The 25,149-nt window shown below is 29.0% G+C and overlaps 6 protein-coding genes across 6 annotated transcripts; 5 read left to right on the plus strand and 1 right to left on the minus strand.

Annotated features, from left to right (window-relative positions):
* Positions 1-1,827: 1,827 nt before the first annotated feature.
* Positions 1,828-5,151, plus strand: LOC138935504 (venom protease-like). Its single transcript, XM_070300137.1, has 6 exons — positions 1,828-1,917; positions 2,460-2,553; positions 2,638-2,800; positions 3,444-3,658; positions 4,657-4,859; positions 4,969-5,151. Exons 1-6 carry the CDS (start codon positions 1,828-1,830, stop codon positions 5,149-5,151), a joined length of 948 nt encoding a protein of 315 aa, XP_070156238.1.
* A 1,270-nt stretch (positions 5,152-6,421) lies between these two features.
* LOC138935502 (vitamin K-dependent protein C) lies at positions 6,422-8,679 on the plus strand. The gene is made up of 7 exons (XM_070300134.1): positions 6,422-6,517; positions 6,817-6,898; positions 7,218-7,380; positions 7,471-7,676; positions 7,801-8,012; positions 8,229-8,286; positions 8,558-8,679. The coding sequence occupies exons 1-7, from the start codon at positions 6,422-6,424 to the stop codon at positions 8,677-8,679; spliced, it is 939 nt and encodes a 312-aa protein (XP_070156235.1).
* A 637-nt stretch (positions 8,680-9,316) lies between these two features.
* Positions 9,317-11,346, plus strand: LOC138935767 (trypsin 3A1-like). Its single transcript, XM_070300602.1, has 6 exons — positions 9,317-9,462; positions 9,853-10,033; positions 10,204-10,409; positions 10,534-10,733; positions 11,048-11,105; positions 11,174-11,346. The coding sequence occupies exons 1-6, from the start codon at positions 9,336-9,338 to the stop codon at positions 11,296-11,298; spliced, it is 897 nt and encodes a 298-aa protein (XP_070156703.1). The 5' UTR covers positions 9,317-9,335; the 3' UTR covers positions 11,299-11,346.
* Positions 11,347-12,527: 1,181 nt separating this feature from the next.
* On the plus strand, positions 12,528-15,446 carry LOC138935776 (trypsin-1-like). Its single transcript, XM_070300609.1, has 7 exons — positions 12,528-12,578; positions 12,843-12,918; positions 13,290-13,455; positions 13,865-14,073; positions 14,234-14,427; positions 14,703-14,760; positions 15,322-15,446. Exons 1-7 carry the CDS (start codon positions 12,528-12,530, stop codon positions 15,444-15,446), a joined length of 879 nt encoding a protein of 292 aa, XP_070156710.1.
* A 2,388-nt stretch (positions 15,447-17,834) lies between these two features.
* On the minus strand, positions 17,835-20,205 carry LOC138935423 (trans-Golgi network integral membrane protein 1). The gene is made up of 4 exons (XM_070299991.1): positions 18,764-20,205; positions 18,386-18,415; positions 18,143-18,297; positions 17,835-18,060 (listed from the first exon to the last, which is right to left on the minus strand). Exons 1-4 carry the CDS (start codon positions 19,944-19,946, stop codon positions 17,911-17,913), a joined length of 1,518 nt encoding a protein of 505 aa, XP_070156092.1. The 5' UTR covers positions 19,947-20,205; the 3' UTR covers positions 17,835-17,910.
* Positions 20,206-21,325: 1,120 nt separating this feature from the next.
* Positions 21,326-24,595, plus strand: LOC138935777 (glycerate kinase). Its single transcript, XM_070300610.1, has 4 exons — positions 21,326-21,583; positions 22,185-22,746; positions 23,122-23,993; positions 24,244-24,595. The coding sequence occupies exons 1-4, from the start codon at positions 21,326-21,328 to the stop codon at positions 24,589-24,591; spliced, it is 2,040 nt and encodes a 679-aa protein (XP_070156711.1). The 3' UTR covers positions 24,592-24,595.
* The last annotated feature ends 554 nt before the right edge of the window (positions 24,596-25,149 follow it).

Genomic DNA, 25,149 nt, shown 5'->3' on the forward strand with positions numbered 1-25,149 from the left:
CGTTGTATCATTGTATGGAATATCTCCTATAATCTTTGTACGATTTATAGCACAACTACGCTTAGCTCGCTTCACACGTTTCTATCACGCATTTCGTATGAATAGCGGTCGAACGTTTCCGGAATAATCAGCAACCGGTAACGGTTCGCTATCGAACCGGGCTAAAGTTGACGCATGCAAATGTAAAAGTATTTTCGCATACGCATCATGCAATTTTGTACATAATAGCATAATTTATGTTAGTCATATTTTTTGACTATTATATAATATATATAATATATGTATATTATAACATATAATACAATAATAATATAAAAACTTGGAATGTATTTGGTTTAAAAATCTGTTATAATCTGTTTAAATAATTCAATATAAATTTTGAATGATAGTTTGCAAAACATTGCATGACATTTATAAATGGACAGCAAGATATACTTGCGACGATAATCAAAATTACATATATACATATGGATAAAATCTTATAAGATACAGCTTATCAATATCATATTTTACATGTGTTTTACATTAAAACTCATCATTTATGCTCAATCAATTTATTGAATGAGTCAAATTTTATAAGAGATCAATAGCATAAAATATAATATCAAAATATACTTTATTACTTACTAAAACAATCATTTCTTAATTATTTTCAATCAGCAGTTTAATATAATATTAATAATAAAGAAAGAAAGCTGAAAATTGTGTAATATTATTTTTAAATGAATTCCTATACTCTTTATAGAAATATAAAATCGATGGCCAATAATAACGATGACGCAGTTGCAGAACCTGATCTTTCAACCGAAACTAGTTCTAAGAGATAGTACGACATCGGATAGGATAGCAATCAAATAAATTTTATTATAAATTTTGGCCGAAAGTGGAAATACCGGGGTTTAACTTGCATATTAATAGAATCACTTCTTTACCCGAAACTCAAGAGATATCGTTAAATATTACGTATGGTTGAAATATCTGTCGAACGGTACCGGATGACGCACAAAATGTGTATGTGCATATATAATAAAATATAGATGAGCGTTCGCATCTCCTTCTCTGCAATCTCTTTTATCTGCATTACATATTCTTACTGGCACGTCAAAATAAACGCATTAAAATTAATATAAAAATCATTTTTGTAAAAAAAATACTTTATACTTGGCGATATCGTATACAATATATATCTTTACTTAACATATGATCAACGAATTAATGTTTGTGCTAAGAAGAAAAAAAATAATTAATCAAACAGTTATGTAAATATAATCATTTATATAATCATTAATATAATCAATATAATCATTTTAATATATCCACGTTTCTATATCACGAACATTTTCAAAAATAAATGTAAAAAATAAAGAGATAATATAAACTTATTTTATTAAAAATATTATATTTTACCGAATTAAAAAGAGCATAAAGACGTTACCTCTGCTAATATTAAAATTCATCGAAACGTAGATCACATCTTCGAAACAGCTCCGAATATGATAATCAACGATACCGTGGCCGTTGTGGCCATGATGACGGTCAATAACAGTCATCCGTGATTCGACCCTGAACATGAACGTGAACTGGTCAGGTACCGGCCGACCGGCTGTGCCCGCCTTCCCTTCCGGAATAGCAATTACCTCTTCGACCTCAGTCCTCCACAGTCGGCGTAGGACGTCGATGATAGTCGCTCTCAGTCAGGGACATGTCCATGACTCGTTCCTGACGGTGCCCAAGTGTGGCAACTCTTCCCCCAAAAAATATCTCTACAAAGATCCGAGTCTTTAAAGTGAATTAAAAGTGTCGCATTATCGGTGCAATTATCAACTCATGAAGAGTTCAATTAGGTCGCAGAAAATGAAGTTTCTGCGCTATCCAGGTTTACTATTGATTCTGCTCTTGACGATGGAAAATTGCCAGGTAAGACAAATTCATCTTACTGCTACGTTTCCTTCGGTAAGGTATATTAAAAAACTTCAAAAAAATCTACAATATTTAAATATTAAAATTTTGCGAAGAAATAGCGATTTTAATTTCGGTTTAAAGCTGACTTAAAGCCTAATCTGTAAAACGATTACAATGGAGACATTTTTTTAACAAAATGGAAATATTATAAAATAACTCTTAAACGGCTTTGATAAAGTCAACAGCTTTTATTGAAATAAAAAAAATTGTATGATAAATAAATTGTGGACGCGACAATTATAAATATGTATAATTGTTTCCTAAAGTTAAAAATAATATAATATATTATTATAATTTTTTAATAAATTGTTGAAAAAAAGTTATTTTTTTATTCTTATTTAAATCTATCTATTATATAAATAAAAACTCTTATACATTTTTATATCTACATATATCTAAAATTTATCTAAGACATAAATGAAATTATTGATTATATTTTCAAAATTATTTTATTAGTAACGTATGTTGATCATTAAACATAATCACTTGGATTTTAGGCCGGGGTATTCAGCGATAAAATGAAAAACTTATTTGGACTTTTTGGTAATAAACCACCTCTCTCTGATAATTCACCTGCTCCTTGCTACTGTAGTGAGTAACTTTAATTTTCTGTTAAATTTATTTTTATTAGCAGTATAGCATTAAGAAACATAGAGAAAATATATCATAATTTAGGTTGTGGGCTACGAAACGAAGAAAGTCGTATAGTTGGTGGTCAAACAACGAGTATGAATGAGTTTCCATGGATAGTTAGATTATCGTATCTAAACAAGTTTTATTGCGGCGGGACATTAATAAATGATCGTTACGTTCTCTCAGCCGCGCATTGCGTGAAGGGGTAGGTATGATTTATAAATATTGCATATATTTAGTGGAAATAAAATTAATATTAAAATATAATTTTTTAAATGCAACTACTGTGTATAATTTTTGCCATAAAAGTCTTATATTAATGATTATTTTTTGTATTTAAATATTTCTAATAAAAATTCTAACATAAATTTTTATTAATAATATAGGTAATGAAAGTATAAAATTTAACTTTACTACTTGAATATAATATTACTTACAATAAGAGATTTGTTTATTTTATCTTTTTACACATATATAAATAAAACTATTGGAAGTTAGGCATGTGAAGATTTTTATATATTAGTATAACTGTATAAAATTGCTGCTAAATCATTGGACTCATCTGCTAGATGCGTAAACAGGTCGAACTTCATATTTGCATCCTCAATTAGTGTCACGCTACAAGGAAAAGTTGTGCCGTTAGCCCCTATATCCTCAAGCGAAATGCTAAACTATTCTACTCTTAACGACAATTTGCTCAAAATTTTTCTTATCCTCATATAAATTTATTTTGCGTAGTTAAACAATATAGAGTCAAGTTTTATGATTTTCCTTGAGCACTTAATTTTATTAAACGAGTTTCCCCTTCGCGATCTTATTTGCCAGGCGAATGTGATCAGTTCTTCTAGTCTTATTTTCAGGTTCATGTGGTTCATGATCAAGGTTACTTTCGGAGAACATGACAGATGTAACGAAAAGCCAACGGAAACCAGATACGTGATACGTGTTATGACCGGGGATTTTAGTTTTCTGAATTTCGACAATGATATCGCACTACTGCATCTCAATGAAAGAGTGCCATTGAGTGATACGATACGACCGATATGCCTACCGTCATTGTTAGGTAAGTACAACATTTCTAATATAAATATAAATATATTTATACACACATATAAACGCGATAAAATTACGAGAATATGTCATATAAAGATATTGTTATAAATTTTAAAAGCAATACATTAAAAAAATTAAATAACCATCATCATTATAAACGTTATCAGATCTTAACTCGATATATATTCAATAATTTCCATGTTTTTTTCTAACTTTATCACGACAAAATTTTCGCTGAAGACATGTGCCTATTATAACCATACGCTTATATGTCGAATGCGTTATCGATATCTACCTTCGACATATATTCATAATTTCATGCTCGATCGATACTAAATTAGCGTATCCGCAATTGTTAATTTTAATGAATATGGTTTTTCATAATCGAGCGTAATATTGAACAATAATATGCGCGTTCTATGACTAGCCGTCATGTTTATTATACGACGATTACGATAGCCGAGTCATAAATCAGTTAGTATACGGGTACCTACTCTCTACAACTGTAATGCACCATCGTAGCGTACACATAATTGCGTAATAATGAAGATTTCTGTCTGAAATCGAGGCCTTAAATTTGCATTTGAAATGCACGCAATAATACTTCTTCATTTTGTTAACACGCAATGACATGGTGCATTTATAAGCGCACTAATTTACTGCAAAGATATTCGCAACGATAATATGTATAAACTGTATAATGAATTTATATATTCAAAGCTCTTAATTCTTTTTTTCAATAGTTTTCATATAATTCGTATTTTATATTTTTAATAACAAAATAATTATATATTTTTTTATGGAGGTTTTAATCATATATTTATATATGTTTCTTAATCATTTATTTCTATAAGCAATTATATATTTATATAAACAATTATATTATCAAATTGAATAAATTACTTATATAAAATGTTGAGAAAAATATTTTATTAATCGTATTGTTATTTGTATAGAGAATTGCTATTAATTATTTATTATAATATGTAAGATAGATTTACCTTTTAGATAACGAATACGTAGGAGTAAATGCAATCGCGTCAGGTTGGGGCACATTGAAAGAAGATGGCAAACCATCTTGTTTTCTCCAGGAAGTCGAAGTTCCAGTCATGAGTCTTCAGGCATGCCGCAATACCAGCTATAGTCCCCGAATGATCTCGGACAATATGCTATGCGCAGGTTACCTAGAAGGAAAAAAGGACTCGTGTCAAGTAACTATCGCTGAAATATTATATATGATTAATAAAATTAAAAGAACTATGACAAAAAAAGATATTATCAAAGTAGTCAAGTATGCGATATAGTTCTTTTATGTTATAGGGAGACAGCGGTGGACCCCTTGTAACAGAACGCGAAGACAAGAAGTATGAGCTCATTGGCATCGTGTCGTGGGGTAATGGATGCGCTCGACCTGGTTATCCAGGTGTGTACACAAGGGTCACACGGTATATGGATTGGATTTTGAAGAATTCAAAGGACGGCTGTTTCTGTGAGCACAACTGAAGATGATTACTCAGCGCTCCTTAATAGTTGATACGATGAAAAGCGAACAAAAGGATATTTGCATACTGCCGTATGTTCTTTGAACCTGTGCTATATTCTCAGGATAAAAATGATATCTCGTTGACGGTATTTTTAATGCATAATTTATCTGACAATGAATGATTATGAATAATATTATGACTCAAAACTGATGGAAGGATAAAATACTCTAAACATTCGTATAATATTATTTTCTCATTTTCTCTCTATTTTCGATTTATTGTTATTATTTTCTGTCGTTTGTATCTATCTAGTAAGCGAAATAAGCAATCAATGTATAAATACATATGATATTACAGAGAAATATCATTGTAATGTTAATTACGTTACCAGAAAAATTTTTTGTGGAAATAATATTATACTGTACAATTATTTTATTATTGCTCAAATATAGCCAAAGGCTAAAATATTCCATTTTACTACCAAGGAAATTAAATATAGTGAGATTGAGAGTATAGATTTAAGCTACCAGTGTTATATCTTTTATGAAAAATGTTTATTATTAGAATACTTTATATAAAAATGCAATAAAAATTTGAATAAAAAATTATCTTTAAATGCACTTATATCACGTATTTTTTTCATAAAATGTAATATTGATTACATTCCGTGATCCTTTTAATTTGGGTTTTTAGGCTATAGTAAGTTTACAAATTTAAGATAAATATTATTATACCCATTATATACCTAACAATTATATACATATATCTAAAATTTAAATATTCTTATTTTCTAAAGAAATATATATTTTTATTATATTAGATATATAGTTAAAAGCAATCGTAAAAAAATTTTAATGGAAATACATATAAAACCGGTTTAATTAAACGATGTTACATATATAAAAATTAATATAAATGTAGAGATTTGTATTATGGGCTTAAAATTTATTTCTAAACTTCTTCAAATGTCGGAGCTGTCAAACAAATTTTATTGATATTAACTGACATACTGGTTGCAATACCGGAAAACCTGTAACGGGATCAGCGAACCGGTTACTGACCGGCTTTAAGCCAAAATGAAATATAAAAGAGAGCGAAATGAATACACACATACACACAGATACAAGGATAAAAGCCGCAAATGTGAATTTGAATGCAAACATAAGGAATATGGGGGATGTATATTCTCAAGGATTTTCTGGGATGCGGGCGATGATAGTCCCGCTATACGACGCAAACCAGTTGCTCGAGCGAAGACCAGTATCGCTTCGACTACCGACAGAAAAGTCATGAAGCTGCAAGATTACGTCAAATATCTCGTTTGTATTTTTGTAGTGAATTTTGGTACAACCTTTTGCAACATCATTATTTCTTCTCTCCATTCCGTAAGTCTCTCCATATTAGTCTACATTACTACATCAAATTCTATTATAATAATCTATTTTCGCGCACAATTTTTATATGCGTAAACTTTCATAAACTGTATACATTTAACATTTAGGGTAAATATCAGAAATTTTTATAAATATGTCCGTACATTTCCATTTTGAATAATAATTACAATAATTTTTATAACTTTTTTTATATTTCTCGTCTCTTCGGCAAAAAAATATTTTTATAATTACATCAAATAAAGCTTATAAATATGACAATTTGTCATTTCACAAATGCATTTATTGGCTAGATCGATGATCAAATTGCATCCAGACATGAACGCAGTGTTTTGGATTTACTTTTTGGAAGATTCCGAACCTGTGGTGCCTGTTGTGAGTAACACTAATAATAATTATTTTACAATTGAAATGTCGGTCATAATATAAATTTAAATCACAAAGCAAAGAATATAAGAAATTTCTTAAAACTCTAAATTTTTGAAGTTTTACAAATACTTTCTTAAGAGCTTCTTTTCTGTATCAATTTTTTTTAATTGTGTAAATCAAATATTATTGCATTTCTTATTGAAAATATATATTGTTCATAGTTTCGCATAATAATTATCTTAATCATTTATAACTTTATGATGTTTCTCTACATACATTTAATCTAATATTTGATAAAATATTTCTTTGATATTTTATACCGTAGTATGCGGACGACCAAATCGTAAAGCAACGCGATTATTGGGCGGTGAATATACAGAATCGCATGAGTTTCCCTGGCTTGCAAATATTCACGCAAAATCCAAGATAATTAGTGGAGTATTAATAAATGATCGTTATGTCATGACAGCGGCTAGCCAAGTTATTGGGTTTGTACAGAGAGAAATTATATAGACTTTTTTCTTTTTTTCTTTTTTTTTTTTAACAATCCATATATAATTAATATTTTTTTTCGATAGAACAACTGCACCCGAAATAAAAATATCCTTGGGAGAATATGACAGATGCACATTGGACATTTCATCAGTAAATGTTAGCGTTGAATCCATAATTTTGCACCCAGAATTCAATCCGGATTCGCATACTCATGATTTAGCTTTAATTCGTTTAAGTCGGCCAACTAAATTTGAGAAAAGAATATCGCCAGTATGTCTACCTAATCCAGGTTTGTTCGGTCTTATGATTTGCATTATAAAAATTTGTAATTATCTAAAAGATAGAATATATATTTTCTATTTCTTAGATATTCACGAATTTTTATAATAAGAGACACTGAATTATTTATATAGGATCAACTTATCTTGGCCAAGTTGGAACTTTAAGTGGCTGGACTATAAGCAAATCCGAAGATGATATTGACGCTTGGACATGTAGACCACGAAAATTAGGACTTCCCATTCTAGGATATAACGAATGTATAAAATCAGGAATGAATCCGACAAATTTCAATGACGATTACGGATGCATCGGCGTTGTGGGTACAAGTTCTTTGGTGTGCGAGGTAAATTAAATATATTTTATTACAAATATACTCTTAAATAGTGTCTTTGAATCTGTTGAATAAACACAGATAATGACATTTTTCTCAATTTACAATAATTTGTATTAAATTAATTGTTTTAAAATATTATAATTAAAATAAATTTACTATAATACGAATAATATTTACATTTAATTAAACATTAATAAAACAAAAAATAATATTATATATCTGTAGAATGATATCGGGTCTTCTGTGCAATATCGATCATATTCTGGAGTTTATGACCTTATTGGTAAGTATAACTGTTTATTGTTAACAAAAATGATTAGATAGAAATAATATTTAAAAATATAAAATATTATTAGAAATATTTACATTTAAAAAATATACAACTATATTTAATGTTAATTTTTTTTATGTATTTTATACAAACTTGAATCTCGATTTATAAATCTTAACCGAACAATTATACGTACATATTTCATGATTCGCATATCAAATATTAATTTTTGAGAAACTGAAGAAATATATTGCCAATAAAATGTATATTGTATGTATTACAGGTATTATTCCAAGTGTAAATAAATGCGATAATGTTACTAGACCAACTGTCTTTACGAAGATTGGTCCGCGCCTCGATTGGATATTGCAACATACTAAAGATGCGTGTTTTTGTACCAAATAATAACATGCAAATTTTCTTAATCATGAAATGCAAATGTTTTATTCCATAAATATAATATATTGATAATGATATTTATTATCGATGTATTTCTGTTGCTATATAATTTATATTCTAAAGAAAGCATCTGAAATCATTTTTCATATCAAAGTACCTCAAACTAAAATAATATAGGTTTAAATGCATATACTCTTTGTTATTATATATATAAATATTTATATGTATAAAATAAAAAAATAACATATTATATACTAATGTGTTGTGCATATAATATCGTAAATATTCTAATATTGTCAAAGTAAAAATATTTTTGATGTGCTACTAAATATAAGAAGCACCATATTTGTTTAAATATTTTCACATTTAAAATAATCTAAAAGTCACAGTCGAATTGTAAGCATATAATTTTATGATGTTCAAACATTTCGCATATCTAAACAATTCATTACATTTTACAGGAAACAGTTGGAACCTTAAGTTATTATCTTATCTAAGAAATATTAGTAGGTTAAACCACGTCCGCAGTTTACAGTATAGTCATACACATTGAAATATTACGGACACATTAAAATATTTACAGCACGCATTTAAGTGTAGCACATGTCAGTTCAGTAAGATTCGTCTTAGTGTAAAAGTGACAGGTCTTTCTTTAGTTACACATGCAGTATCTTATACTGATTAGTTTGTTGTGTCTAATATTTAAGTATGCAAACACATTACTATGGTATAAACGAGTGAATCGACATACGGATACATCTTATGAAGATCTTGATTATGAATACTGCGGTAAGGTTTATCTTAAATAATTTTAAAATATCGCACATGAAAAGAGAAAACAATGATAAAATATTTCTACTAAAATAAAATTAAATTAAATATTAAATTGTTATTATAAATTGTTGTATAACACACACATAATTTATATACAATATATCATATTTTATTTTTATATTATATTGTATTATATTTTATTTCTTATAAAAGTTCTTAATATTGATATTAAGTACGTATCTTCTAATAAAAATCAAAATGTAGTAAATAAACTATTTAGAATATTTTATGATTTATATACATATAAAAAATTAAAAAATAGATATACTTATAAGCTATTATAAAAATACATAAATGCAATTAAACTGTTATAAGAATATTGCTTATATGATAATTATGCCTTAGAATGCGGAAAGAGAAATGTATTTTTATCATCATCCAGAATAATTGGGGGACAAGAAGTTTCTGAAAATGAATATCCTTGGATGGCTGGTATTATAAGCGTCAATAGATCACGAGTAATCTGTGGAGCATCAGTTATAAACGATCGTTATGTGTTAACAGCAGCTCACTGCATTGTTTATGGGTACATATATGTCGTATAATAATTAATATACTACATAAAAAAATTCTTGTTTCTTACGATAATCCGTATATAAATTAAATAATATATAGTTTTAATAAATTATATTCACAGAAAAATTGTCCAAAATTAATAAATAAAATATGTATAGTTACTTATGTTGTATTTTATAGTTTCAATAAAGATGACCTGAAAGTAACTGTCGGTGCTCATGATTCATGCAAATGGGATGCAAAGAGTACAATCTTTTCTGTTGAGAATATTTTTCCACATCCAAATTATGATAGCCAAACACATTTTGCCGATATTATGCTGGTTAAACTAATTATGCGAATTTCCTTTAACAAATTCGTTAGACCAATTTGTTTACCAAAACCTGGTAATCATTATAATCTTATCATATTCGATATATATTAATATACATACATGTATCTGCAAAAAAGAAAATTTACAACTAAATAAAATGATTAATAATTGCACCCATAACTTTTTTCTTTGTACAGAATTTGACGTTGTTTCCCGATTTGGAGGACAATCCGTATCTGCACTTGGCTGGGGATTCTCAGAAACTGATACTTTATTTAATAAAAAATGTGGTTTGCGTGTAGTAGATTTAACATTGTTTAAACAATCGGAATGTCCTACCGATATGTCGAGTTTAATCTGCGCAGGACATAAAACATCACCGCGCGGTACTTGCGGGGTACTTAACCAATTATGACATTATTATTTAGACATAATTTAATTTCTATTTTTATATTAACATTATATATATATATATATATATATATATATTTCTCATATATAATATTTCTAAAAATACAGATATTATTTTTTAAATTTTTGAGTATATAAATTTTTATGAGTGGTCTAAAGTTTAATAATTCCTCTAATTTTTGTTTTTAATTATTGAATTATTAATCACATTATTATATGAATTAATCGTATTAATTAATTAAAGTTACACAAAAGTAAAATAAATAAAATATTATTGTACTGGAAAATTGTATAATTCAGGGTGATAGCGGCGGTCCTCTTCAGATATTAAACGAAAATCATAAATATGTTTTAATAGGTGAGTTATAGCATAAATAATAATTCGGTAATATATGTAACATGGAATTAATAAAATTTATTTTGTAGGGATTACTTCAAATGGAGTACTATGCGCCAACGTGAACTATCCAGATTTTTTCACGGATGTCGCGCGAATGGTTTCATGGATATTAAAAATAACAAAACGCGATTCTAAGTATTGTTGGCGTTAATACAACTAATATAGAATCTTTATGATACCACTTATAATTCTATAGTCATTACTTACAACGTTTATCGATAAAAGACAAATAAAGAAATAAATAAGCAAATGTATAAAATAAGATTATTACGTGACTATTCTTGCGAATTTCTCAACATCTATCTGCAGATATTTACAAATTTTCCATAATACGTCGAATGTCTATCAACTGCATGATAGATTAAATTCTAGGTTTATGTAGTATACATAAACCTAGAATTTACGTTGACCGCGTTTTTCTTGTACATAACTCATAAAATGTTCTCGTAAAATTCCCGGCTCTATATGACCTGATCGATGACGTCTATGATACGATATCTGTAAGAACTGTGCCAAGTTTCGTTCGTATCTCTGATGAAGGAGGCAAGAAAATAATAATTCACCGATAAACGTTCACTTAACTTTGAGCTCAAGATACGTTAAAAATTGTATAGGCAATAATAATGCAGTTAAAATTGTAATTTTATTTATATTGGATCGTAAAATTAGTTTGCAACTATTAATAAAATCATTCTTATCTCTTTATATACATTTATTCCACATTCTAGATTTAAATATTATAGAGAAAGAGCAGTTATTTTCTCTGATTTTACTTTTTTTACGCCGATTCCCAAATCTTTCGCTTTCTTCTTCATACACTGACTTTGGCCACAAGCATAATCGCTATAGGAAGTTCTTATAAGAATTTATCGCCCATATACTATCTTAACACACTCGCCCTTCTTTCTAAGAGTAATTTATAACGCTTTCACACACATACACACACATATTGTATATACAAGATGAGAAAAGCCAATGATCCGTAAAAATTCCACAGAATTTCCTGAACAAGATGACGTTTGATATAAAAGTCTAGATAAAATTCATATTGAGTTACATCAGAAATATTATTTAATCACAGAACTGTTATAAATAAATGTGAAATAATATTTTTTTGCCATTTTTGCAAAAATTTTATTATAAAGGAATTTTACGTATATAAATTTTTTATTGTTATAAGAGAGAAGAGGAGAATATTTTATTTATTTTATAGAATATATTATAGTATTTATATGTCTACAATATCTCTCTTCTATAATTAATTTGAATAGTATAGGTTTGCAATGTATTTCGTATTGCGCGAGCATTCGTTAGAATTTGCCATCCGATGTGCCAAGCGTTAATAAGAATGTCGATTTACGAGTACATGGTCCTTGCGATATGAAACGCCGACAAGGCGAAACGTTCGATGATAGTTCGGCATCTAAATTGGTATCGTTGTTATTCGTAGATTAATATAGAACGGAGTGTTCTCTGTATCGCGTTCAGTAGTCGCGGCGGTTTCGGCAGGTGAAATGTCGCAAGAGTCGCGCAACATGAAATCCCATTTAATTTTGATGGCCGCGATTGGTGTCCTTCTGATCCTAGACGTTCGTTGAGAGAGTAATTAAGTGAAATTATCACGAAAACGAATCAAAACGGAATATGTCTGATAATTCATGATTTGCCGAATAATTATATTGTGCTCATTTTCAGGCGGCACGCGCATGGAGACGTCAGCTACGTTTACGAGTAAATCCAAATTGTGGTAACGATCGAAATTATGCAAGTAGTACACGCATATGCGTCTAACGAAGCTCTCGTTTGCACGAAAAGTGAATAGACACTAACTGTAAATTGCTGTCATTCTGGAGCACTTTATTATTTTCTTCAGCAAACATTTCCATTCAATTCGATTAATTCTATATTAATCGGACTTTAAAACGATAATAATATAAATTAATGTAAAATCATATATATATATTACAGAATCACAAAATAAAAAAAGTTGACAATAAACCCCATAATTAAATTTGTCTAAAAAATTTCACAGAATATATACAGAGAAGTATACAATATACACCACATAATATTGTACACATTTATTGTATGTTTTATATGTTTTATAAAATTTTAAACGATTTATTAATCTCTTTGTAACAGAATGTGGAGTATCGGGAGGAATATCGAATCGCATCGTCGGTGGAAAAATAACAATCCCGCACATATTTCCTTGGGTCGTGGTAATATTAAACAAAAAAGCCCTTTATTGCGGAGGCACATTAATTAATGATCGATATGTGTTAACTGCCGGACATTGTGTTAAGTGGTATCTTATTTGCTTTTTCGTACTTCTCTTTTTAAAAAAAGTCGAAGACATAATTATTATCATATAGTTTCTCGGAAGAGATACACCGTATATATTTATATATGTAATATTAATAACTGATTCATGATAGATATTGATAAATTGCTAAAAAGTATATTGGAAAGATCTAAACAAAAAAATAACATTATATAAAATAAAATTCTGAAATTTAGATATATTTTAACTTTAAATACATTATCTTCCTCAGTATGGAACATTTATAATAATATTTCTACAGCAAAAGATTTTAACAAATTTTATTAGATATATTATTATTTGTGTTACATAATAAGACAATCACACCATCGTAGATGTAACGCGTCATATAAGTAATAATTTTGATTCTCGTGTTTTCCTGCGAGTTGCGTAGGGTTCACGCTGCCGATCTCTCAGTCGGCATAGGAATGCACGATATTGAAAATTTAAATGAAGGGTATATAGCTCAAATCGATGAAATAATCTTACACGAAAACTTTGAAAGTGACGACCTTCATGATATAAACGATATCGCCCTGATTCGGCTACAGCATCCAATTGAAATAAATGAAAATGTGAAACCTGTATGTCTCCCGCATAAAGGTCAGCTTTCTCCTTAACTTTTTATAATATTTAATTTTTGAACAAACGTTTGAATTAAAAAGAAAAGATTTATAAAAATGTTTATAACTCTCTTTCACACATATTCCAAAATTTCTGACAAATATAGAAAAGAGTAGTACAAATAAATTTTCAATGATAGAATCCGATTACGAGGGACATTATGTCAAGGTTACTGGATGGGGACGTGTCCATAGGGAAGGAGATACGTCCAGATTTCTACGTCAAGCTACCTTAAAAGTGATGTCCTGGGCCGCATGTAAGAATACTTCATTTGGAGAGCATCTCACGGAATCAATGATGTGTGCTTATAGTGACAATAAAGATGCATGTCAGGTATTGTCTCACATCATAATCAATTTAATTCTTTAATGCATTCTCGGATCAAAATAATATTATACCTGTATATAATTTTTGTATATATATCATTGAAGAAATTAATTTCCTAAAAGTTTTATTTCATTCTTCAAATTATATCGTACGAGCGATTTAAAAATTAGTGAACATAAAAAATTGTCAAATTATATATATTGTCAATGTTTTTCGATAAATATATATATATATACAATATATATCGCATTTCAATGATATTAATAATATTGAAATTTTAGGGCGATAGCGGTGGACCTCTCCTATACGAAAGAATCGATGGAAAGTATGAAATAATTGGTAAGAGTGTCATCAATTTTTACATATATAAGACATTTTCCATTTCACTAAAGACAAAGAATTATAGAGAGATATTATTTTTAAGATAGTTAAACAACATTATATATGTGCAATTAAGAATATTTTTTTCTACTACAACGTATATACACGGTGCTAAAAAAGATCGTTTACAAACGCTTTACAAGCCCACCTCTGCCAATTCACACACAATGGAATATGACGTGAGCAAGAATTAGCAACTTTCAATACTATTATAACTGACCATACAAGCGCAAAAATGACGAATCTTAATGATCTGAGAAAAAATATTTCTTTTAACTCTTCCTCTGTCATCTCTAAGCATTTGTAAACGATTTTTGTTAACACCCTGTATAACTATGCATAATACTGAAACGCAGAGTTTCTCTTCAACATACATACATCTTTTTCTATCATATTTTAAAAACTGAATATTGATTGTTGATGGAAAAGAGATCATCTCGCGAGATCACGTCTATCCATAAATTATGTCACAGGATTTAATTTATTCATGTGAGATTATCTTCTCCATCATTCCAACAGGGATAGTCTCCTGGGGTATCGGATGCGCCGATCCTGGAATGCCTGGGATATATGTGAAAAACACAGATTATCTGAACTGGATAAAATATCACTCCAACGACGGCATTTACTGCACGGATAGATAAACTTCATGTAACAAATATTAATGGAAATAAACGTAAAATTTAATATTAAATTTTATTTATTTTAATCATATATTCGAAATAAAGATATTCTTTGAAGTATCTTCGAAATGTGCAAGTTTCACGAAAACCTCGTTATTCTCATCGTTATTATCAGAACAAATGCTATGCGTTCATAATAATTTATTCACAGAGTCAAATACAATACACAAGCAATCTAAAATATAAAAAAAAAATTAATATTATCAAGTTATGTATACAATGCACATGAGCATCTCACTATAAATATTAGTACAATCTGTAATAATCACAATTATTTCTACATCGTTGACGAATGTTCATAGGCAACTTTCAATTTTATTTTATCATTCATATAATTACTTTTGTTACGTTGGCAATAACGCAGTGATCGTTTGGCAAACAGTCAGCGTTAATTAAAATATATGTATGTTTTAATGTTATTATAACCAATGATACATTATTTCAAAAGAAATAGAAATTCGAGCATAGTATTTTTTCGATTTAGGTATGCATATAAAATATTCCAGAAAATATTTTATTTTTTTTAATGATAGCTTCTTTAATTAACTTTTTTTAATTAAAATGTTGAAGTTTATTCCTCAAAATTAATCGTAAGAAATTAATTCCCAATTTTTATGAAAAAATCTCTCATTAAAGTAAGGAAAAATTGAACAAAGAAAAATTAAGTTATTAATATATTGCTGTCTTTTCTTATTTTACGTTATTTTCCATATCAAAATATTCTCAAATAATTTTTATATTCATATAAGACTTATATAGGCAAGCCATTTTTCATATAATTAAGGAAAATTGAAATAAAAATTGTTAATCAAAATATACAAATAATTCACAAAAATTCTGTTGACATCTATACATTAATTAATAAATAATATTTTCAATAGTAAACTATTTACACATTTTTTAAGTCAAGATGTATCTGCATTTTGATGCTGCTTCGCATAAATGTGCTTATATTCATTATATGCACATTTTAGAACGTAATATAATTTACAAAATTTTTATCATGATACACAAATGTTACCAAAATGATAAAAATATTAACTGTAAAATACTATAAATAGTAAAGAAGTAATTATGAAGACAGTTATTACGATGCAATTTAGTTATTTAATGCTACAAATAATTATTGATATAAATAATTATTTATCTCCATTAATAATAAACAAATTAAATTAAATATAAAATAGTAGAACTTGCGAGGAATAATATGGTAATTGATTACCATAGAATCCATTTGTTTTTTAATTTATAAATTCAGTCCATCTTCTAGTACCATTTATTTCATATTGCTATACATATTTTTAATCTATTTATAAATTTTATTGTAAAAACTTACAATATTAACATTGAATTTTAATTACATATAAATGGACGGTACTGTTTATGTTAAAGAATATAATGCTTATAAAAAAATCTGTTTTTATATACATATATACCATGTAAATCCATTTAATTAACAGCTAAATAATTATTTTAGCAAACATTCAAGAGAATAAAAATTTAAAACCGTAAGAAATTTAAAACAGATATAGCTTTTCGATTTTGTTGTTTGTAGAAGACGATTGAAACTGCTTTAATATGCATCTTAGATCGTCCCATTAAAAACGTTCACCATGAAACCTCAAACTTTTAATTTTTAATGAATTTTTTAATAAATTAAGAGAGAAATTTGACAATAATAAAATGAATAAAATATATTAAAAAAACACAGTTTATATAATTTCTGAAAATTGATAAAATTTATGATTAACAAAATCAATAAATGTTATAAATTGATGAATGCTTAATGAATAAATATCACATAGATTAATGTTGATACCTATTAAGCAAAATTAAAATCTGTAACCATTATGTATAATATATATATATATATATATATATTAATAAATAGCAAAATTCAAAAAATATATATATGTGCGCGAATATATGTGTGCGAAAAAATAATAACAGTTTTTTATATTATATACACAATCTACTTTATGTAAATACAGTCAATGGATAACACATTTAAAGGTTAGAAAATATTAAATATTGAATCAAAATCAAAACAATCAATTCTGCTTGATAAATTTAGAATATTTAAATAAATAAGAAAAAAATTTTACAAATTTCTCAACAATATATTATTAATAAATCATATTTTAAAACCTAAATAGTGCATTTAACTTGAAATTTATATCGAAAATATATGTAGATAATTATATACATTTTCTAATACCATATTATCAAACGTTATATCATCATGTATTATATTGCACACAAATTTTGCTATTGTAACGAATCAATGTGATGTGCTAAAATATTAAATAACCTTTAGAAAATTAAATGATATGCTAAGAACGTATGCGCTTAAATACAAAATATATATTATACACTTGCAATACTATAATACAGATATTATAAAATTCGTGACATTTGACTCGCATTAATATATGACATGAGTAACATTAGCGTTACATTGTGATGTAACAGCTTCTTCAAGCGTACAATCCAATTTTCGATAGTTAGCTGTGCTTGGTCGCCGTCTACCGCGATTACTTCTGGATCTTCGACCCTCTAATACAATAGCAAGTATCTGAAACATAAAGAAATTTATAAAGAAAAAACAAATGCAATAATATACAAATACCATATAGAAATATATAAATTAAACTCACCTTCTGCTTGTTATGATAACCTATATATCCAGCAATACATGCCACTGTGATCACAGTAAAGTAAGTAAAGAAATGAGAATCATCCTCTGTTCTTATATTAGAATACTGCATATTCTTCTGTTCAACGACTTCCTGTACATTTTCATTTTGATTCCCTTTAAAAAAATAAAATATATGTAAGCGAACCATTAGATATAATATAATTAATTAATCTAAAAACAACATTTTATGCAACATTTTTACTTGTCGATTGTTGAACTGGATCATCTTCAACTGAAAATTAAATAGATGATATACTTATACATATTATGTTTATAAGAAAAGAATTAAAATATTATTAAGTACATTATTTATAGAAATAGATTAATAAAATACAAAATATACACACTCTGTATTTAAATGCACATGTAAAATTTAACATTCTTCTATAACAATTATATATATTTTTACAAAAGTTTATTTTTTTGTGTGTACAAATAAAATGTGACACAAAATATATAATTATAGACATATACAAAATTCAAATTTGTTTTCGTAAATTTCAAGATATAATAATGTTTGTCTTTCATATATTTTCGAAAATAAATTATTAGACAAATATAAATTTATGAACATTCATACCATTATTGCTGTCTGCTACATTAGGTTCAATATCTTCTTCTGGATTTCCGACATCATAATGGTCTTGTGTATTATCAGATAGTGTACTAGTTTTTAGATCATCGGTATTTTGCTCCTTGTTAACTTCCTCTGCCTTTTCTTCATTTAGATCTTTCTTTGGTACATCATCTACAGGATTGTTTATTGACGAAACTTGTAAATCATCATTTGCAGGAGTGTTCATAGGCTTTGCAATTTTATTAGTGTCAGTTTTAGTATCAATAGTATTCTTCTCATTTTCATCAAACGGTACAGATACTAATACCGGTACTTTATGAGGCTGTGTGCCTATTGATGCATCATTTGATTTCTTTTCACCCTTGCTTGACTTTTCAGTATCAGGTTTTATTTTCTCCACATCAGGTTCTGCATATACAGTTGGTACAATTCCAGACATATTTAAATTACTTTTTTCAACTTTGTTATCATTCTGATTTATAGTGTTATTTGTGTTCGTTTCATAATTTTCAATCTTAGCTGCAATTGAGCTGCTTCTACTATTACTTGTTGTCTCATTTGATGGAGTTATAAGTGATTCAATTGTCTTATGTTTTGTTTCTGTTCTTTTTGCTTTCTTAATGTCATCAAACTTCTTAATCCAAGCAAATAGTGCACATAATGGTCTGAACTTATCTTCTAAATCAAAACATATTTTCTGACATTTATATGATTTATTAAGACTTTCAACCAATAGGTTCAAAAATGAATATGTTTTATTGTATAATGATGTAAACCCTTGTAAACTGTCGCAAAATTCCTTTTGCTGGGTTGGACTTGCGTTAGGAGCAAATTTCTCTATATATGTAGTTAATATTGCTGTACTATTAAAATGTGGAATTTGAGGGGGCAATTGACTAGAATATTGACAAATCTTATATGCTGTATCGTAAACTCCTAAACACAGAAAAATATTTAAATTTTTAGTGAAGCTCAAAAAATCATTAGGATATGGCAATAATGCACAAAGTTTTGTATATTCTGATTCATATAAAAATTTAGATGTATCGCATAGATTTTTATCATTCTTCATAACTTCTGTGATAGTCGGCTTCGCTGGAACGCTCATCACTCGCGTGAAAGAAATAACTAGGATAAGAATATTTAGCACTAATGTAACACGAAATAAAGCGTAACGGTTTTCCATTATTTCTCTGGAGATGACTTTCCAGCCTCTGTTGTATAGATTAGTAAACCGTAATAAACTGTCGCTCAATTACCGAACATAATTTTATGTCCCGTTAATTTTTATGAATATCGATCATTTTCTAAAAAAGTCTCATACACTCCCACAGTCTGTATTATATTCTAGAAACGCTGTATTCCGTTTAATATATTTTTGTCTGTCATAACCTCTTTAATTTTCCTATAATACGTATAACCAGTCAGAAACTTGAGAAAGCGACCATTTCGCATTTTTCATGGAACACTTACCAAGCCTTGATTAATACTGACATCTATATTCACTTTCGAGGCTACGCAGAATTAAATTGCCACGATCATTGTTCAACACTGTTGGTAAAATTATTTTTTGGTGCGAGTCTGCGCTGCATCCATAAATTGTGGGTCAGTGGACCAATCAGGAAAATATATCTCCTATATAGATTTAATTATATCTTTTAATATAAAAAAAAAAAAAAAGTGTTTGCAATTTCTATTTATTTTAGCATATTGCTTCTCTAGAATAATATAGATACAGATAACAATTTTAAACGAGATTTAATAATCATTCCAAGAAAAACAACAGGATGGTCACTCGAACTCCTCTCTGATATATATCATTCACATATTCTCTCGTGTCAGATATTGATATATCGTAAGATAATTGTGCTATTCAAAACAATGTTACCGCTTCATTAAAAGGATCGACAATTTAATAAAAGTCAGACATAAAATTTATTTACTAGCAACTATGAATCTTTAACAGCATTTTTCTCATCAATAATAACAATTATTATATTTCGATCAACAAAGATAAGAAAAGCATTAATAAAATATTTTGGTATTACATCAAAGGATAAAAACTACGATTCCAAATATAAATTTAATAATAGCGATTAATAAAAATTAGTAATTATGATTAGCATAAACATTCATACCATTTAACCTCATACCTATTTATTATACATTTAAAGAAAAACAATAAATATATATCTATATAATTAAAAGAACAGATAAATTATCATACAGTTCTATCATACAGTTATTTTTTATGATAAACAGATAAACTAATGCTTGATTAATTATTTCTTGTTTCTAATAATCAATTAAGAGCCGGAAGGATTTAATAACTATACAAACGGTTTGACGAATTCTACATTAAAATTTATATAAAAATTAATATAGCACATTAAAATTAATTTAACGCTTTTATGATTAAAACAGAATAACCGAAAGCAACCTGAAATTATATTGTCAGCTTTAATAACCTAAAATGTAACACTCAATCATATCATAATATTCCATATCAATTATTTCCGATAATTTTACAATATTTTGACAAAATCATAAAACGTCTATTAAATCATGCAACAACATAAGAGAGAACGCAAACAACGCAAACAGGAAAAGATAGATCCGTTGAAAGAAGAAGAAACAGCGCAAAAAATCGCGACGATAGAGGCCAAAAGACAGAAAGTCATGAAGGACGTGGAATTTTCTTTAAAGCGAAGACGATTTGATAGGATTGCGATAGAAAACGCGCGTTCCAACATAGAAGCAAGCATTCGGCAAAAAGAAATTAGAGATATGAAAAAATTACGCGGAGAAAAAACAATATTGCAGGTTATAATGTGACATCAAATCAATCTTTTTACTGTTTCGTATTAAAAGAACAAAGTTATTTGATGCTTTCAGTACTATGATTATCGCTATAATCATTCGAGAAAAAGAATACTTATGTATTTCAATATATTTTATCTCATTTATAATGTTTATTAAATATCTTACATAAAAGAGAATTTTTATCTCTTTCCATTTCATGTGCGATTATATTCGAGCCGTTCTATTAACTTTAACAAAACCTACTTTAGGTTTATCATTCTTTCCAATGTTCATTATCTATAGATACGTATACAATGTATATGACCCTCATAAATAAATCTTTCTAAGTATTAGATTTTAAACAAATATAATATTCTTCACCTCACACAACAATATTTATTTATGCATGTTTTAAATTGTTAATTATCAAATATTCAGTCATGAAAATCTTAACAGTTTGTAATGCAATAATATTTTAATAGCATAATTTTATATAATACATTGATATAACAAGAACATAATATAAGTTATAAGGTTATAATAATTATAAAAATATTTTCAAATCTCCGTTTTAATATATGTATAAACTTACGTAAAGTATCGAAATTCTCGATAAATACAGATTCGTAAAGATCTCAGTGCTGTCATCGAAGCTGGTATAAAATGCATTTATCCGTCAGCAATTATACCTAAGAAGATTAAGTATGATGGTCGTGCGACGCTAACAATTAATAACGTCAAGTACAAAATAAAAAATAATTTACATATTGTTGGCTGGGGCAAGGAAGTTGTTACAATGGGCTCAGCGTTTGAAAAAGTGGTTGGTAAACAACTGAAAAGAGGATTTATAGTAGTACCTCGCAAATCGATCTCTATGATGTGGAACTTTCCGGAAGCGTTTCCAAAGTTGGACAGTCGTATAACTTTCGTTGAAGCCGGGATGGATGGACAACCGGACGAGAAAACAGTCGAAATGACGCAGAAGATCGCGAAGTACTGTAAACGGCTGAAAAAACGTGACTTATTAATAGTTATGTTGTCGCGAGGTCTAGACGATCTTCTGTGCTGCCCGCAAAATACAATTACATTGAAAGATAAGTTAAGAGTTCTCAACAGGTTAAAAACTGCTAATGCGACTCTCGAGGAGATCAATATCGTGAGAAATAAACTTTCTGCGATAAGAGGTAAGTGGTTTAATTAGGTGCGAGAAAATTTTATTAGTCGCTTTTCTCTCTCTAAGATGAAACTTTTAGCTTATATTTCGGCCCTTGCATTCCATCGAGAGACTAAGCATGATCTTATTAAAAAGACAAATGTAATTTAAGGCAGATTAATTTATTTTTGTTATCATTAAATAATATTGCATTTGAGAGTAGAAATTAAATTGCATTAATCAATGATTTTTTTATTTGATTTTACATATAATTATATTATTGTATAAAGAAAAATATAAAAATTGTAATCAAAAATATAAAAAATTATGATCACACATAAAAAAAAATTTTTTTTTATTTCTTTCGAACTTAAAAGAACATTTTTATAGACACAATTTTTTTCAGGCGGTGATCTGGCACGTTTGGCTTATCCGGCTAAAATCATCACCCTCTTCACATCTGACGTGTCAGCAGAACCATCGGAACAATTGGGAGGTGGTCCGTGCGTTTACGATCCAAAGGATCAAAGAGCCTTAGCTATTTTAACAAAGTATAAACTTATCGACAAAGTATCGCAGAACGTTCGCGAACTATTAGGGGAAGCCGACCCCCGGAAGACGAAGGCGGACACCCAATTGGACGAGAAGAAGAGGTATAAGTTCGTGCAGCAATATGTGATCGCGTGTAACGCCGATGCTATAGAGTGCATGGCGACGGAAGCCCTCAAACTGGGTCTGTCCCCTTTGAAATTAAACTCCACCTGTGGCGGGACCGTCGAGGAATTCGCGCAGGAGTATGTAAAGATCGCGTCGCTAATAATTCTAGCGGTTGAGAACAAAATTACCAAGTTAGAAATGTACGAGCAAATGAAGGAAAGTCCGGTATGTCCTCTGACCGATCAGAAGGTGTGGGAGATATTTCCTGCCAAGGACAAATGGGGTCTAGGGCTATGCCTTTTGCTGGGAGGTCGACCGACCGTTAATCTCGGCGAGAATTCCGGCAAAGGTGGCCCTAATCAAGAACTCGCCCTCTACTTTTCCTTATATTGGTACATGCGTACAAAGCAATATCCAATTTTGCGAGACTACACCGTCTGGTTCCTCGGCGGTAGCTCTGACGGAAGAGACGGCAATAGCAGCGCAGCTGGCGCATTCGGATACAAGAGCCTCGCTACTGACGTTCACCCGGAATACGAAAAAGCGAAGAGTATGTATAAGACTGCCTTTCTGAAATGGCGGAAGCTCGCCGAAGATAAACAGAGCGAGTCGGAGATCGTGGTAAGAGCACGACAGCGATAGCCTACTTTATTTTTTATCACGCTCGCGTACAACCGAATAAAGCGGAAGCGATGAAATATTGAAACATCGCACACTGGGGGAGGCCGATGATATTGCCAGCCAGACGCGGACGAAAAGGGGAGAGGAGGGTTTTCAATGCGGAACACTTTGCGAAGCACAATGCATAGAACTTTAGATTTGTATTATTGTGGCATTGATTCACGGTAATTCATGCGAAATCTTTTTGCAGAAGGCTCGCCAAGCGATGAAAGACGCAGAGGAAATGAAGGAGAGATATGCCGCTATTCTGCCGGAACGAGTTTTAAGGGAAAACAACACGAATTTGTTTTTCTCGAGTATCAACAACGGCGACGAGTTACTACAACTAAAGAGAGAAAATTATTACACACTCGCGGATGTCGGAGATCTTCACGTTATACGTATCGCCCGTTTCCAGTGTAACTGCAGCGGTACCTGTCACGTAGACGAAGATAGGATATACGCCGATAGAGACTACCCTGTCAATCGTATGTTATCGGGGACGGTAGTCCCAATGTTACAATATTGTTGTCGGGTCGCAGCACCGAAGAGCCTTTGATTATTTACGACCCTTGTGTGCCAGATTTTGTGATGGATTTTACTCCGTTCGCTCCAAATTTATATGCGACCTGGTTTCTTGGATTAATGCATAAACATCTTATTTCCCATTTAACATCCCGCATATCAAACATTCATAAATTATTTAAAACATATTTGCATTAATAATGCATATCTAATTAATAAAAAAAAACTATATGTAACTATACGTTGTAAATAACATCAAAATAAATCAATTGTACAATAAAACTTTACTACAACTTTCAATTACATACTTTATTACGATAAATATTTTTAAATCTTGGTATACTTCTTTCTGATTTACGTATGAATATTTTATTTTTAATAATAACAAATGATGCGTTCTGAAAGCAGCTACAGCTAATTTATACCTATAAATTTTATATCTCTATTTTTAAATTTATGATGATATAAATACTTTTTTTTTATTTTGGGATTCTACTATAAAACTCAAAAAGGTCTTCTACACTAAATAAAATGCATCAAAGGTTTATTTATTACAAAATATTTGCAGCGATATAAGATACAAAGTAAATTT

Source organism: Polyergus mexicanus, unplaced genomic scaffold, assembly GCF_030449975.1.
Source record: "Polyergus mexicanus isolate NDT 795.1 unplaced genomic scaffold, iyPolMexi1.0 SCAF_8, whole genome shotgun sequence".
NCBI lineage: Eukaryota > Metazoa > Arthropoda > Insecta > Hymenoptera > Formicidae > Polyergus > Polyergus mexicanus.